Source organism: Gobius niger (assembly GCF_951799975.1).
Source record: "Gobius niger genome assembly, chromosome: 6".
Taxonomy (NCBI): Eukaryota; Metazoa; Chordata; class Actinopteri; order Gobiiformes; family Gobiidae; genus Gobius; species Gobius niger.
Genome location: NC_136857.1, coordinates 5524402 through 5541884, shown reverse-complemented (window position 1 = coordinate 5541884; position 17483 = coordinate 5524402). Strand labels below are relative to the sequence as shown.

The 17483-nt window shown below is 37.3% G+C and overlaps 1 protein-coding gene across 1 annotated transcript in view; it reads left to right on the top strand.

The window, feature by feature from the left end:
- Window positions 1-17483, top strand: part of LOC306964712 (acid-sensing ion channel 1-like) — a 121756-nt gene that overhangs the window by 80169 nt on the left and 24104 nt on the right. The window contains exons 3-4 of the mRNA XM_079558825.1: window positions 3018-3168; window positions 5148-5275. Of these exons, the coding sequence (XP_079414951.1) occupies window positions 3018-3168; window positions 5148-5275 (279 nt within the window). The remainder of the gene's footprint in view (window positions 1-3017; window positions 3169-5147; window positions 5276-17483) is intronic.

Sequence of the window (17483 nt, the reverse complement as noted above, 5' to 3'; positions counted from 1 at the left end):
TAAGGTAAGAACATATCTCAGTATGTAAAAACGGTGGACTATTCCTTTAATTAAATAAAGGACTTTCATTATAAATCAGAGGGCCTCGGATCTTCTCCTTTATGTAGCAAAGAGTAAAAAGCACTCGGAGAAAATTTTACCAGAGTACTGTGAGCACTGAGTAATTGTTTTAGCATGGAAGTTGGATTTATGTTTCAGTAGTGACATAACAAAATATGAAATGATGTTAAAAATAATAAGAAAATCCCATAAAAACATGCACAAATAAAACACAAAATCCATCTATTTTACGCTTCAAAATGAAGATATCCAACTTAAAGAGACTTAAGATTTACTCACAGCATCACAAGCTACTATTTGTTTGCTCAAGTTGAAGTAAAAAGTACTGTATGAAAAAAAACACTTGCAAAAATACAGTTACTTTAAAAATGATTTGAGTAAATGTAATTGAGTACTGCCCACCTCTGGCTTGTGATTTTTATTTTCTTCGAGATAATAGAGCTGGATCTAAAAGCCCAGTCAGCTTGCAGCATGAACGAGCCTCAGCTCTGGGGGAAGCCTCTCTCCCTCAGTCCATTCTTAATTTTACAGTCTTTGGGTTTACCTGAAAGAATAGTCTGTTGTGCATGTTTAGAGAGAAGCACTCTGGGCAAACAAAACTTTTCCAATAACTAACACAAGCCCTGATATGTTTTAGTCCAGAGGCACTAAATAATACCCTTTCCCGAACTCCAGTGAGTCGTCCATCCACTCAGAGTTATTGATACTTTCCTGCCTGGCATCGCTATGAACTCCTGGCTGACATTTTACATCCGTGCGCCGGTCTCCCTTCTCAAATTAAGGCCGATGCATTCTCCCCGGGCGGGTTGCCGGGTCTCCATGGTAACATCAGGCCCATTATAAGTGCAATAAAGAGCGTGAGAGCCAGTGTTAAATCACCCGTCTGCCGGAGCGCATCACCTCAGAGCGGCCTTTACGTAACCACCAACAAAAACCCGCAGGAGGACGCACCTCTTACTCTTACTTAGAACACGGCAAAAAACAGAATCGACTTTGTTACAACGGCATGAAATCAGGATAATCTTGTTTGGACTTTAGTTGTGACGAGTTTAGATGTTTCTAGATCTTTAGTCTGTGGTTTCCACAACTTTTCAGGCCTGACCCTGTGAACCTGTGAACCACTGATATAAACATTTGACCCTCGTTTATGTCACGAATATTTTTCCATGATAATAACTACTTTTTATTTCACGTGGATAACTGCAGTAATAATGAGGGTTTAACCATCAGGTCATCACATCTGCATTTTGGTCAATTCTGCCCCATCTTTTATCTCAGTACAAAACTATGGGTTCTATAAATGTTGTGATGTTACATGATGAATGCAACTAATAGAAGGCAGTTTGTGGTTAGAATCTTGGAGAATGTAACAGTAAAGCTCATTGATGAGAAAAGTGGGTGGGATTAAATATGTTTTCTTCTTCCCCCTCCCTTTCAGGCTAAATCGGTACTTTTCTATTTGTTCTTTTGTTGTTTGTTAAGTAGTTTGTTGATGTTGGTACAACATGACACGAGCGGTGGAATTGCTTTGACTCACTTGTGTTCACTGTGAAATGCCATCGCCTGAAATAAATAAATAGATTAAAAAATGAAAATGAAAGTAATTGCAAACCATTAAAACCTGTATTTAACTTGTATAATCTCATATTGAAGTGTATTCAGTATGGAGGGCCACAGGTCAATGCAGTAAAACGTTCAACTGGGTGCATTTAAGAGAGATTTCACTCCAGTGGTTCTTAACCTTGTTGGAGATACTGAACCCCACCAGTTTCATATGCGCATTCACCGACCCCTTCTTAAATGCTGTGTCATCCTCGTTAGAGAAATAACAATGGTGTTCGAGAGGATAGATGAAAAACAGGCAGCATTCTGGATGAGTTAGGAGAAGTTTATTTACCATCGGTGCGGGACCCCGAGACATGAACTCGAGACATTGCGATAGTCCTACCATTCAAGTCTGTCTTTGCTTCCACAGAAAAGGGATAAAAACCCTCTCAGAGCGTCACACTGATGCGCAGGAGTCTGAGCACAACACAGTCAAGGCTATGACAGAGATAGTACGACCGTACAGCCTGACCCAGTAGGATAAATAACGATTTAATGTTAAATCACAATTTATATGAGACGGGTGTGTCTTGTGTGTCTTGACCTCCGCCGAATCCCTGAGACTGACTCACCGAAGCCCTGGGGTTCAGTCGAACCCAGGTTAAGAACCACTGTTTTAACCATTCCCCACACCTTTATTTAGGTTCGGAAGCAAAGCACTGTCTTACAAAAAAAAAACATATTTTTTTTGCAGTATAAAGTACCAATTGTTGCAATGTGTGCTAATTCAGCAAGAAGCCTGGGGGCCACCAAATTGGTTTGAGGGACGCATTTGGGCGCCCCGGTTTTAAGATTTTAGTTTATTTTGTTTTGTCATCATTTCTTGAACAAATTCTGCTTTCAATTTAAAGTTTAGTTATTATATAAAAGCTGTATCTGCTACAAAATCACCTCAGGATAAACAGCGCCTCTTTACCTTGAGTTTAGTACTTTATATTTATTCAGTCGGTGGAGTATCTGTTTCAAAGTCTGTCTGACTGGTTTCGACACATTTTGCCTTATAATCTTCAAAACTGTCTGCCGCTGGAGAAGAAGATCAATGACAGAGTCAAACAATATTTTTCATCTGACAACTTTTTTTCTTCAACTTTAAAAGTAAAATTATAGTTGAAATATGGAGGAAAAAAAGTCTGGATCTTCTAAAAAGTACGTCAAAAGTACTCAAAGCTTGATGTTCTGAACTAGATCTTTTGAATGTAAGTACTAGTAACCTGAGTGTTTTTTGCAGCGTAATACTGAGGCCAACACTGACCCCAAGTGGATTAGTGCCGTTAATGGGAGCTCTGACAAATGGCAGTGATTTTGGGGCTGTTTTGGAGACGGACTGAAATTAAAGTCGTTTGTCACGGCAGGTGTTTACTCGCTACGGGAAGTGCTACACCTTCAACGCAGGCGGAGACGGACGGCCTCCCCTCACCACCACCAAGGGAGGCATGGGCAACGGGCTGGAGCTGATGCTGGACATTCAACAGGACGAGTACCTGCCAGTGTGGGGCGAGACAGGTCAGAGGGGAACCATTCACCGCAGCGGCGTTCGGGCATTTCACACCAAGCACCGCCTCATAACATTTTACACTTTACAATTGCCTCAGTCTCACCTGTTTAACCCCTTAACCCCCACCTGAACCAAGCACATTTTCTCCAGTTTTACCCAAATCTAAAAGCTTCTTGACCTGAGAGCTTACAGCCTACAGGCCAGTGTAACGGATGATATGAAAGCGAAGACCTTCAAAACTCATCTAAGCTTCTCCCTTGCTTTTTTTTTATCACGTTTCCATAACTTTTTCGATCAATCTACGTTCCCACCCTCACCTATGGTCATGAGATCTGGGTAACGACCGAAAGGACAAGATCGCGGATACAAGTGGCCGAGATAGGGTGATGAGCTCAGTTACCCGGGAGGAGCTCGGAGTAGAGTCGCTGCTCCTTCACGTCGAAAGGAGCAGCTGAGGAGGCTAGGGCATTTGTCTTGGATGTTCCAGGCATGTCCCATTGGGAGGAGGCCTCGTGGAAGGCCCAGGACACGCTGGTGGAACTATGTCTCCGAGCTGGCCTGGTGTCGCCTCGAGGTCCCCCCAGAACAGCTGGAGGAGGTGTGTGTGGATCGGGAACTCCGGGCATCTCTGCCAGGAGACTGCTGCCTTTAGTCACGTTTTTATTACTTCTTTTATCACGTTTTCTTTCCTTTTCTTTGTCATGTTTTTTGTCACATTCTCGTCACATTTCTTTTGCCTTTTTGTAGCGTTTTGGCGCCATTTTGTTTTAGTGTAATGTAACTGTGCTCAAGCCACAAAAATGTGAGGAAAACACAAACAAAAAGGACGAAAACGTGACAATCAAAACAAGAAAGAAGCTTAATCCGCTTTGTAGGTCTTCGCTTTCAAATGAGGCATTACTACGGACTATAAGCTGTAAGTGCCAGTCAAGAAGCTCTTTGGGTAAAGCCACGGGGGTTAAGAGGTTAAATGAGTAAATTCATTCAACTCTTGCCAAACTTTCTGTGAAATAAACCTTAACACCATTCAGTTACTCAGCTCCACTTTTGTTGCTCGTTTTTCCCCACTTTCTGTCCACCATCATTAGTTTTGTTTACTCTGTCCACTGACACAACTGAAAACAGCCTAATTAAACCAAACTCCAATGTTTAAATGAACTAAAGGAGCTAAAATATAAAATTATGTTTTAACACGTACAACCAATGGAAATATGTTAAATCAACGTTTACTGAAATTTCGATGAATATGGAAAAAGTTCTGGTCATTTCTCTTTTTTGGTCACACTGACCTCCATTCGTTTCAATGGAATGGGCGTGACTAGATTCTGATTTTAAACTAGAAACCGCTGCAACTTTCTTCATACTGAACATATACACACACACTTCATTGCATATTGTTGGGGGTTACTGCATCTTTCCACTTAAACCATTTACTTGCCTTTCTATTGAGTTTGAAAATGTTATCCACATACCTACTTATAGATTATTTTAATTATTACAACTTCATGTTTCATGTTGCACAATTGCACCAAGAACTATTCCTAGTTTGTGAACGCTGACAATGGTAATAAAACAAAGTCTGATTCTGATATGTAAGGGCATTTATAAAAGAATAAATCTTGTTGAGAGGCGTACACATTTATCCCCTTTTCTATGACAGGAGGAGCAGCGATACCTTGAATTTGAAAATATGCGCCGCTGTACCTCACTCCAGGGTTGTCGTGAAGTGCGGCACTTTCTAACTTCTAGAAAAGTGCCACCGTAAATCCAAACCCTAACCTTTTTCACTTCCACAATGATGTAAGTCGAGCCTCCCTCTGATCCAGACCCTAAACCCAAACCTTAACCTTCGCTTTGGCCGAAAACTTGGAGGAGAAAACGGGGTCCTCATGCTGACCTCATCCTTTTGGCCAAATGTGCACGTGCTTGTGATTGAGATCGGCTATTCTGTGTTCATGTGGTCATTCATTGCGTTGCCTCTCTTTAGATGAGACGTCATTCGAGGCTGGCATCAAAGTTCAGATCCACAGTCAGGATGAGCCCTCCTTCATCGACCAGCTCGGGTTCGGAGTGGCCCCGGGCTTCCAGACGTTTGTCTCCTGCCAAGAGCAAAGGGTAACTGTCAAATTATTTACTACTACACCACACGCAGCATTTTGGTTTCACTTTGCAAAATAAAGAATATGAATAATTAAAGAGCTTGCAAAGTTCCTGAACCCGCAGTGGCAAAGAGAGCGACAGGAAAATCGATCCACACTGGTCTTGTAAACTGTAGCGAATGGAGTTTATGCAATGTAGCTATCAAGCCCGTTTTATGCTGCCGTTTTTATGAGACTGTAACTCGAGCCAAAGTGTCTGGCATTAGCTGTGAATCTTAATGCAACACCTGCACTTTCAAATCCGATGACAACAGCACTTTATTTGCATTACATTAAGTCTGGCCATTGCACAGAGCGTTTAATGATGTTGTTGTAACGGCTATACCGCTCATAAAGATCTGATTTTGAAATAACTAAGCAATGGTTTAGTATTAGGATTTATGACTTTGGAAGCCGGCCACAGACGGTCCAACTTTCATTACCTCCGTGAGCTACTTTTAGGAAATAAAAACAGCAAAGGTCTTTGATCTTTGCACATACTTTAGTAACTGAGCTTAGGCAGAAGGGGCGGACTGGGACTGAAAAACGGCCCTGGACCCTGACCCAAGCCTGGCCCAAGTTAGTGTAAATGCAGCACTTCCACAAAGACATATTTTAACCTCTTACCTCCAGTCTTAACTCATCGGATTCAGCTTTACCCAAATCTAAAAGCTTCTCAACTGGAAAGCAACGGTGTAATGCTTAATTTGAAAGCTAAGCCTACAAAAGTGATCGCTGCATTTATGTCACTTTTTTTGTCACTTTTTATTCCTTTTCCATCGCTTTTTTCATTGCTATGTCGTCATGTTTTCGTCACTTTTTTGTTGCTTTTCACCCTTGTTTTCGTCGCTATTTCAATGCTTCTCTTTTAAGCTTTTAGATTTGGGTAAAGCTCGGTTAAGGTGGGGGGTAAGAGGTTGAGAAAATTGAGAGGCCAGACCGGTGGCCCGAGAGCCGGTGGCCCTTCTGTGCTCTTCCAGACATATGGCCAGTCCGCCCCTGTTAGGCAGTGTCCAGTTCAGAGAATCCAAAGAAACAATACGAATTTACACATATATTTTTCTAAATGTTGGCCAATTGTGTTTAACATTTTCATAACTCCTCATGTGGTGCACAAAGTAAATGGGACTTGATGTGAGGTGTTTTGCCAAGAAGACCAAATTTAACTCATCAAGCTTCCTCAGAAAGGTAGAAAGCCTTTGAAGAGCTACTTGGAAGGATGGCTGGTGAGATAGACAATACTGTAGAGCAGGGGTAGGCGACGTCAGGTCCAGGGGCCAAATCCGGCCCTCCAGCACAGAATCTCTGGCCCTCAAGATGATTTTGAGAAACATTATTACACAAATCAGAGAGTACTTTAACATTTTTAGGGTTAAATATGTTTAACTGTTGCCAGAGTGATATAGAATGTTCTGTAACTGTTGTCAGAGTGATATAGAATGTTCTGTAACTGTTGTCAGAGTGATATAGAATGTTCTTTAACTGTTGTCAGAGTGATATAGAATGTTCTTTAACTGTTGTCAGAGTGATATAGAATGTTCTTTAACTGTTGTCAGAGTGATATAGAATGTTCTTTAACTGTTGTCAGAGTGATATAGAATGTTCTGTAACTGTTGTCAGAGTGATATAGAATGTTCTGTAACTGTTGTCAGAGTGATATAGAATGTTCTTTAACTGTTGTCAGAGTGATATAGAATGTTCTTTAACTGTTGTCAGAGTGATATAGAATGTTCTGTAACTGTTGTCAGAGTGAAATAGAATGTTCTGTAACTGTTGTCAGGGTGATATAAAATGTTCTGTAACTGTTGTCAGAGTGATATAGAATGTTCTGTAACTGTTGTCAGAGTGATATAGAATGTTCTGTAACTGTTGCCAGAGTGATATAGAATGTTCTTTAACTGTTGCCAGAGTGATATAGAATGTTGTTTAACTGTTGTCAGGGTGATATAAAATGTTCTGTAACTGTTGTCAGAGTGAAATAGAATGTTCTGTAACTGTTGTCAGGGTGATATAGAATGTTCTGTAACTGCTGTCAGAGTGATATAGAATGTTCTGTAACTGCTGTCAGAGTGATATAGAATGTTCTGTAACTGTTGTCAGAGTGATATAGAATGTCCTTTAACTGTTGTCAGAGTGATATAGAATGTTCTTTAACTGTTGTCAGGGTGATATAGAATGTTCTGTAACTGTTGTCAGAGTGATATAGAATGTTCTGTAACTGTTGCCAGAGTGATATAGAATGTTCTGTAACTGTCGTCAGAGTGATATAGAATGTTCTGTAACTGTTGTCAGAGTGATATAGAATGTTCTTTAACTGTTGCCAGAGTGATATAGAATGTTCTTTAACTGTTGCCAGAGTGACATAGAATGTTCTTTAACTGTTGCCAGAGTGATATAGAATGTTCTTTAACTGTTGCCAGAGTGATATAGAATGTTCTTTAACTGTTGCCAGAGTGACATAGAATGTTCTTTAACTGTTGCCAGAGTGATATAGAATGTTCTGTAACTGTTGTCAGAGTGATATAGAATGTTCTGTAACTGTTGTCAGAGTGATATAGAATGTTCTTTAACTGTTGCCAGAGTGATATAGAATGTTCTTTAACTGTTGTCAGAGTGAAATAGAATGTTCTTTAACTGTTTTCAGAGTGATATAGAATGTTCTGTAACTGTTGTCAGAGTGATATAGAATGTTCTTTAACTGTTGTCAGAGTGATATAGAATGTTCTTTAACTGTTTTCAGAGTGATATAGAATGTTCTGTAACTGTTGTCAGAGTGATATAGAATGTTCTTTAACTGTTGCCAGAGTGATATAGAATGTTCTGTAACTGTTGTCAGAGTGATATAGAATGTTCTTTAACTGTTGCCAGAGTGATATAGAATGTTCTGTAACTGTTGCCAGAGTGATATAGAATGTTCTTTAACTGTTGCCAGAGTGATATAGAATGTTCTGTAACTGTTGTCAGAGTGATATAGAATGTTCTTTAACTGTTTTCAGAGTGATATAGAATGTTCTGTAACTGTTGTCAGAGTGATATAGAATGTTCTTTAACTGTTGCCAGAGTGATATAGAATGTTCTGTAACTGTTGCCAGAGTGATATAGAATGTTCTTTAACTGTTGCCAGAGTGATATAGAATGTTCTGTAACTGTTGTCAGAGTGATATAGAATGTTCTGTAACTGTTGTCAGAGTGATATAGAATGTTCTGTAACTGTTGTCAGAGTGATATAGAATGTTCTTTAACTGTTGCCAGAGTGATATAGAATGTTCTTTAACTGTTGCCAGAGTGATATAGAATGTTCTGTAACTGTTGTCAGAGTGATATAGAATGTTCTTTAACTGTTGCCAGAGTGATATAGAATGTTCTGTAACTGTTGTCAGAGTGATATAGAATGTTTTGTAACTGTTGTCAGAGTGATATAGAATGTTCTTTAACTGTTGCCAGAGTGATATAGAATGTTCTTTAACTGTTGCCAGAGTGATATAGAATGTTCTGTAACTGTTGTCAGAGTGATATAGAATGTTCTTTAACTGTTGCCAGAGTGATATAGAATGTTCTGTAACTGTTGTCAGAGTGATATAGAATGTTCTGTAACTGTTGTCAGAGTGATATAGAATGTTCTTTAACTGTTGCCAGAGTGATATAGAATGTTCTTTAACTGTTGTCAGAGTGAAATAGAATGTTCTTTAACTGTTGCCAGAGTGATATAGAATGTTCTTTAACTGTTGCCAGAGTGATATAGAATGTTGTTTAACTGTTGTCAGGGTGATATAAAATGTTCTGTAACTGTTGTCAGAGTGAAATAGAATGTTCTGTAACTGTTGTCAGAGTGAAATAGAATGTTCTGTAACTGTTGCCAGAGTGATATAGAATGTCCTTTAACTGTTGTCAGAGTGATATAGAATGTTCTTTAACTGTTGCCAGAGTGATATAGAATGTTCTTTAACTGTTGCCAGAGTGATGTAGAATGTCCTTTAACTGTTGTCAGAGTGATATAGAATGTTCTTTAACTGTTGTCAGAGTGATATAGAATGTCCTTTAACTGTTGTCAGAGTGATATAGAATGTTCTTTAACTGTTGTCAGAGTGATATAGAATGTTCTTTAACTGTTGTCAGAGTGATATAGAATGTTCTTTAACTGTTGCCAGAGTGATATAGAATGTCCTTTAACTGTTGTCAGAGTGATATAGAATGTTCTGTAACTGTTGTCAGAGTGATATAGAATGTTCTTTAACTGTTGTCAGAGTGATATAGAATGTCCTTTAACTGTTGTCAGAGTGATATAGAATGTTCTGTAACTGTTGTCAGAGTGATATAGAATGTTCTGTAACTGTTGTCAGAGTGATATAGAATGTTCTTTGTTGTCAGAGTGATATAGAATGTTCTGTAACTGTTGTCAGAGTGATATAGAATGTTCTGTAACTGTTGCCAGAGTGATATAGAATGTTCTTTAACTGTTGTCAGAGTGATATAGAATGTTCTTTAACTGTTGCCAGAGTGATGTAGAATGTTCTGTAACTGTTGTCAGAGTGATATAGAATGTTCTGTAACTGTTGCCAGAGTGATATAGAATGTTCTGTAACTGTTGTCAGAGTGATATAGAATGTTCTGTAACTGTTGCCAGAGTGATATAGAATGTTCTGTAACTGTTGTCAGAGTGATGTAGAATGTCCTTTAACTGTTGTCAGAGTGATATAGAATGTTCTGTAACTGTTGTCAGAGTGATATAGAATGTTCTGTAACTGTTGTCAGAGTGATATAGAATGTTCTGTAACTGTTGTCAGAGTGATATTGAATGTTCTGTAACTGTTGTCAGAGTGATATAGAATGTCCTTTAACTGTTGTCAGAGTGATATAGAATGTTCTGTAACTGTTGTCAGAGTGATATTGAATGTTCTGTAACTGTTGCCAGAGTGATATAGAATGTTCTTTAACTGTTGTCAGAGTGATATTGAATGTTCTGTAACTGTTGTCAGAGTGATATTGAATGTTCTGTAACTGTTGTCAGAGTGATATAGAATGTTCTTTAACTGTTGTCAGAGTGATATAGAATGTCCTTTAACTGTTGCCAGAGTGATATAGAATGTTCTGTAACTGTTGTCAGAGTGATATAGAATGTTCTGTAACTGTTGTCAGAGTGATATTGAATGTTCTGTAACTGTTGTCAGAGTGATATTGAATGTTCTGTAACTGTTGCCAGAGTGATATAGAATGTCCTTTAACTGTTGCCAGAGTGATATAGAATGTCCTTTAACTGTTGTCAGAGTGATATAGAATGTCCTTTAACTGTTGTCAGAGTGATATAGAATGTTCTTTAACTGTTGTCAGAGTGATATAGAATGTCCTTTAACTGTTGTCAGAGTGATATAGAATGTCCTTTAACTGTTGTCAGAGTGATATTGAATGTTCTGTAACTGTTGCCAGAGTGATATAGAATGTCCTTTAACTGTTGTCAGAGTGATATAGAATGTCCTTTAACTGTTGTCAGAGTGATATAGAATGTTCTTTAACTGTTGTCAGAGTGATATAGAATGTCCTTTAACTGTTGTCAGAGTGATATAGAATGTCCTTTAACTGTTGTCAGAGTGATATTGAATGTTCTGTAACTGTTGCCAGAGTGATATAGAATGTCCTTTAACTGTTGCCAGAGTGATATAGAATGTCCTTTAACTGTTGTCAGAGTGATATAGAATGTTCTTTAACTGTTGTCAGAGTGATATAGAATGTTCTGTAACTGTTGTCAGAGTGATGTAGAATGTCCTTTAACTGTTGCCAGAGTGATATAGAATGTCCTTTAACTGTTGTCAGAGTGATATAGAATGTTCTTTAACTGTTGTCAGAGTGATATAGAATGTTCTGTAACTGTTGTCAGAGTGAAATAGAATGTTCTGTAACTGTTGTCAGGGTGATATAAAATGTTCTGTAACTGTTGTCAGAGTGATATAGAATGTTCTGTAACTGTTGTCAGAGTGATATAGAATGTTCTGTAACTGTTGCCAGAGTGATATAGAATGTTCTTTAACTGTTGCCAGAGTGATATAGAATGTTGTTTAACTGTTGTCAGGGTGATATAAAATGTTCTGTAACTGTTGTCAGAGTGAAATAGAATGTTCTGTAACTGTTGTCAGGGTGATATAGAATGTTCTGTAACTGCTGTCAGAGTGATATAGAATGTTCTGTAACTGCTGTCAGAGTGATATAGAATGTTCTGTAACTGTTGTCAGAGTGATATAGAATGTCCTTTAACTGTTGTCAGAGTGATATAGAATGTTCTTTAACTGTTGTCAGGGTGATATAGAATGTTCTGTAACTGTTGTCAGAGTGATATAGAATGTTCTGTAACTGTTGCCAGAGTGATATAGAATGTTCTGTAACTGTCGTCAGAGTGATGTAGAATGTCCTTTAACTGTTGCCAGAGTGATATAGAATGTTCTTTAACTGTTGCCAGAGTGATATAGAATGTCCTTTAACTGTTGTCAGAGTGATATTGAATGTTCTGTAACTGTTGCCAGAGTGATATAGAATGTCCTTTAACTGTTGCCAGAGTGATATAGAATGTCCTTTAACTGTTGTCAGAGTGATATAGAATGTTCTTTAACTGTTGTCAGAGTGATATAGAATGTTCTGTAACTGTTGTCAGAGTGAAATAGAATGTTCTGTAACTGTTGTCAGGGTGATATAAAATGTTCTGTAACTGTTGTCAGAGTGATATAGAATGTTCTGTAACTGTTGTCAGAGTGATATAGAATGTTCTGTAACTGTTGCCAGAGTGATATAGAATGTTCTTTAACTGTTGCCAGAGTGATATAGAATGTTGTTTAACTGTTGTCAGGGTGATATAAAATGTTCTGTAACTGTTGTCAGAGTGAAATAGAATGTTCTGTAACTGTTGTCAGGGTGATATAGAATGTTCTGTAACTGTTGTCAGAGTGATATAGAATGTTCTGTAACTGTTGTCAGAGTGATATAGAATGTCCTTTAACTGTTGTCAGAGTGATATAGAATGTTCTTTAACTGTTGTCAGGGTGATATAGAATGTTCTGTAACTGTTGTCAGAGTGATATAGAATGTTCTGTATCTGTCGTCAGAGTGATGTAGAATGTCCTTTAACTGTTGCCAGAGTGATATAGAATGTTCTTTAACTGTTGCCAGAGTGATATAGAATGTTCTTTAACTGTTGCCAGAGTGACATAGAATGTTCTTTAACTGTTGCCAGAGTGATATAGAATGTTCTGTATCTGTCGTCAGAGTGATGTAGAATGTCCTTTAACTGTTGCCAGAGTGATATAGAATGTTCTTTAACTGTTGCCAGAGTGATATAGAATGTTCTTTAACTGTTGCCAGAGTGACATAGAATGTTCTTTAACTGTTGCCAGAGTGATATAGAATGTTCTGTAACTGTTGTCAGAGTGATATAGAATGTTCTGTAACTGTTGTCAGAGTGATATAGAATGTTCTTTAACTGTTGCCAGAGTGATATAGAATGTTCTTTAACTGTTGTCAGAGTGAAATAGAATGTTCTGTAACTGTTGTCAGAGTGATATAGAATGTTCTTTAACTGTTGCCAGAGTGATATAGAATGTTCTGTAACTGTTGTCAGAGTGATATAGAATGTTCTGTAACTGTTGTCAGAGTGATATAGAATGTTCTGTAACTGTTGTCAGAGTGATATAGAATGTTCTTTAACTGTTGCCAGAGTGATATAGAATGTTCTTTAACTGTTGCCAGAGTGATATAGAATGTTCTGTAACTGTTGTCAGAGTGATATAGAATGTTCTTTAACTGTTGCCAGAGTGATATAGAATGTTCTTTAACTGTTGCCAGAGTGATATAGAATGTTCTGTAACTGTTGTCAGAGTGATATAGAATGTTCTGTAACTGTTGTCAGAGTGATATAGAATGTTCTGTAACTGTTGTCAGAGTGATATAGAATGTTCTGTAACTGTTGTCAGAGTGATATAGAATGTTTTGTAACTGTTGTCAGAGTGATATAGAATGTTCTTTAACTGTTGCCAGAGTGATATAGAATGTTCTTTAACTGTTGCCAGAGTGATATAGAATGTTCTGTAACTGTTGTCAGAGTGATATAGAATGTTCTTTAACTGTTGCCAGAGTGATATAGAATGTTCTGTAACTGTTGTCAGAGTGATATAGAATGTTCTGTAACTGTTGTCAGAGTGATATAGAATGTTCTTTAACTGTTGCCAGAGTGATATAGAATGTTCTTTAACTGTTGTCAGAGTGAAATAGAATGTTCTTTAACTGTTGCCAGAGTGATATAGAATGTTCTTTAACTGTTGCCAGAGTGATATAGAATGTTCTTTAACTGTTGCCAGAGTGATATAGAATGTTGTTTAACTGTTGTCAGGGTGAAATAGAATGTTCTGTAACTGTTGTCAGAGTGAAATAGAATGTTCTGTAACTGTTGTCAGAGTGAAATAGAATGTTCTGTAACTGCTGTCAGAGTGATATAGAATGTTCTGTAACTGCTGTCAGAGTGATATAGAATGTTCTTTAACTGTTGCCAGAGTGATATAGAATGTCCTTTAACTGTTGTCAGAGTGATATAGAATGTTCTTTAACTGTTGCCAGAGTGATATAGAATGTTCTTTAACTGTTGCCAGAGTGATATAGAATGTCCTTTAACTGTTGTCAGAGTGATATAGAATGTTCTTTAACTGTTGTCAGAGTGATATAGAATGTCCTTTAACTGTTGTCAGAGTGATATAGAATGTTCTTTAACTGTTGTCAGAGTGATATAGAATGTTCTTTAACTGTTGTCAGAGTGATATAGAATGTTCTTTAACTGTTGCCAGAGTGATATAGAATGTCCTTTAACTGTTGTCAGAGTGATATAGAATGTTCTGTAACTGTTGTCAGAGTGATATAGAATGTTCTTTAACTGTTGTCAGAGTGATATAGAATGTCCTTTAACTGTTGTCAGAGTGATATAGAATGTTCTGTAACTGTTGTCAGAGTGATATAGAATGTTCTGTAACTGTTGTCAGAGTGATATAGAATGTTCTTTGTTGTCAGAGTGATATAGAATGTTCTGTAACTGTTGTCAGAGTGATATAGAATGTTCTGTAACTGTTGCCAGAGTGATATAGAATGTTCTTTAACTGTTGTCAGAGTGATATAGAATGTTCTTTAACTGTTGCCAGAGTGATGTAGAATGTTCTGTAACTGTTGTCAGAGTGATATAGAATGTTCTGTAACTGTTGTCAGAGTGATATAGAATGTTCTTTGTTGTCAGAGTGATATAGAATGTTCTGTAACTGTTGTCAGAGTGAAATAGAATGTTCTGTAACTGCTGTCAGAGTGATATAAAATGTTCTGTAACTGTTGTCAGAGTGAAATAGAATGTTCTGTAACTGTTGTCAGAGTGAAATAGAATGTTCTGTAACTGCTGTCAGAGTGATATAGAATGTTCTGTAACTGCTGTCAGAGTGATATAGAATGTTCTTTAACTGTTGCCAGAGTGATATAGAATGTCCTTTAACTGTTGTCAGAGTGATATAGAATGTTCTTTAACTGTTGCCAGAGTGATATAGAATGTTCTTTAACTGTTGCCAGAGTGATATAGAATGTCCTTTAACTGTTGTCAGAGTGATATAGAATGTTCTTTAACTGTTGTCAGAGTGATATAGAATGTCCTTTAACTGTTGTCAGAGTGATATAGAATGTTCTTTAACTGTTGTCAGAGTGATATAGAATGTTCTTTAACTGTTGTCAGAGTGATATAGAATGTTCTTTAACTGTTGCCAGAGTGATATAGAATGTCCTTTAACTGTTGTCAGAGTGATATAGAATGTTCTGTAACTGTTGTCAGAGTGATATAGAATGTTCTTTAACTGTTGTCAGAGTGATATAGAATGTCCTTTAACTGTTGTCAGAGTGATATAGAATGTTCTGTAACTGTTGTCAGAGTGATATAGAATGTTCTGTAACTGTTGTCAGAGTGATATAGAATGTTCTTTGTTGTCAGAGTGATATAGAATGTTCTGTAACTGTTGTCAGAGTGATATAGAATGTTCTGTAACTGTTGCCAGAGTGATATAGAATGTTCTTTAACTGTTGTCAGAGTGATATAGAATGTTCTTTAACTGTTGCCAGAGTGATGTAGAATGTTCTGTAACTGTTGTCAGAGTGATATAGAATGTTCTGTAACTGTTGCCAGAGTGATATAGAATGTTCTGTAACTGTTGTCAGAGTGATATAGAATGTTCTGTAACTGTTGCCAGAGTGATATAGAATGTTCTGTAACTGTTGTCAGAGTGATATAGAATGTTCTGTAACTGTTGCCAGAGTGGTATTGAATGTTCTGTAACTGTTGTCAGAGTGATATAGAATGTCCTTTAACTGTTGTCAGAGTGATATAGAATGTTCTGTAACTGTTGTCAGAGTGATATTGAATGTTCTGTAACTGTTGCCAGAGTGATATAGAATGTTCTTTAACTGTTGTCAGAGTGATATAGAATGTCCTTTAACTGTTGCCAGAGTGATATAGAATGTTCTGTAACTGTTGTCAGAGTGATATAGAATGTTCTGTAACTGTTGTCAGAGTGATATTGAATGTTCTGTAACTGTTGTCAGAGTGATATTGAATGTTCTGTAACTGTTGCCAGAGTGATATAGAATGTCCTTTAACTGTTGCCAGAGTGATATAGAATGTCCTTTAACTGTTGTCAGAGTGATATAGAATGTCCTTTAACTGTTGTCAGAGTGATATAGAATGTTCTTTAACTGTTGTCAGAGTGATATAGAATGTCCTTTAACTGTTGCCAGAGTGATATAGAATGTCCTTTAACTGTTGTCAGAGTGATATTGAATGTTCTGTAACTGTTGCCAGAGTGATATAGAATGTCCTTTAACTGTTGTCAGAGTGATATAGAATGTCCTTTAACTGTTGTCAGAGTGATATAGAATGTTCTTTAACTGTTGTCAGAGTGATATAGAATGTCCTTTAACTGTTGTCAGAGTGATATAGAATGTCCTTTAACTGTTGTCAGAGTGATATTGAATGTTCTGTAACTGTTGCCAGAGTGATATAGAATGTCCTTTAACTGTTGCCAGAGTGATATAGAATGTCCTTTAACTGTTGTCAGAGTGATATAGAATGTTCTTTAACTGTTGTCAGAGTGATATAGAATGTTCTGTAACTGTTGTCAGAGTGATATTGAATGTTCTGTAACTGTTGTCAGAGTGATATTGAATGTTCTGTAACTGTTGCCAGAGTGATATAGAATGTTCTGTAACTGTTGTCAGAGTGATATAGAATGTTCTTTAACTGTTGCCAGAGTGATATAGAATGTTCTTTAACTGTTGCCAGAGTGATATAGAATGTTCTTTAACTGTTGCCAGAGTGATATAGAATGTCCTTTAACTGTTGTCAGAGTGATATAGAATGTTCTTTAACTGTTGTCAGAGTGATATAGAATGTCCTTTAACTGTTGTCAGAGTGATATAGAATGTTCTTTAACTGTTGTCAGAGTGATATAGAATGTTCTTTAACTGTTGTCAGAGTGATATAGAATGTTCTTTAACTGTTGCCAGAGTGATATAGAATGTCCTTTAACTGTTGTCAGAGTGATATAGAATGTTCTGTAACTGTTGTCAGAGTGATATAGAATGTTCTTTAACTGTTGTCAGAGTGATATAGAATGTCCTTTAACTGTTGTCAGAGTGATATAGAATGTTCTGTAACTGTTGTCAGAGTGATATAGAATGTTCTGTAACTGTTGTCAGAGTGATATAGAATGTTCTTTGTTGTCAGAGTGATATAGAATGTTCTGTAACTGTTGTCAGAGTGATATAGAATGTTCTGTAACTGTTGCCAGAGTGATATAGAATGTTCTTTAACTGTTGTCAGAGTGATATAGAATGTTCTTTAACTGTTGCCAGAGTGATGTAGAATGTTCTGTAACTGTTGTCAGAGTGATATAGAATGTTCTGTAACTGTTGCCAGAGTGATATAGAATGTTCTGTAACTGTTGTCAGAGTGATATAGAATGTTCTGTAACTGTTGTCAGAGTGAAATAGAATGTTCTGTAACTGTTGTCAGGGTGATATAAAATGTTCTGTAACTGTTGTCAGAGTGATATAGAATGTTCTGTAACTGTTGTCAGAGTGATATAGAATGTTCTGTAACTGTTGCCAGAGTGATATAGAATGTTCTTTAACTG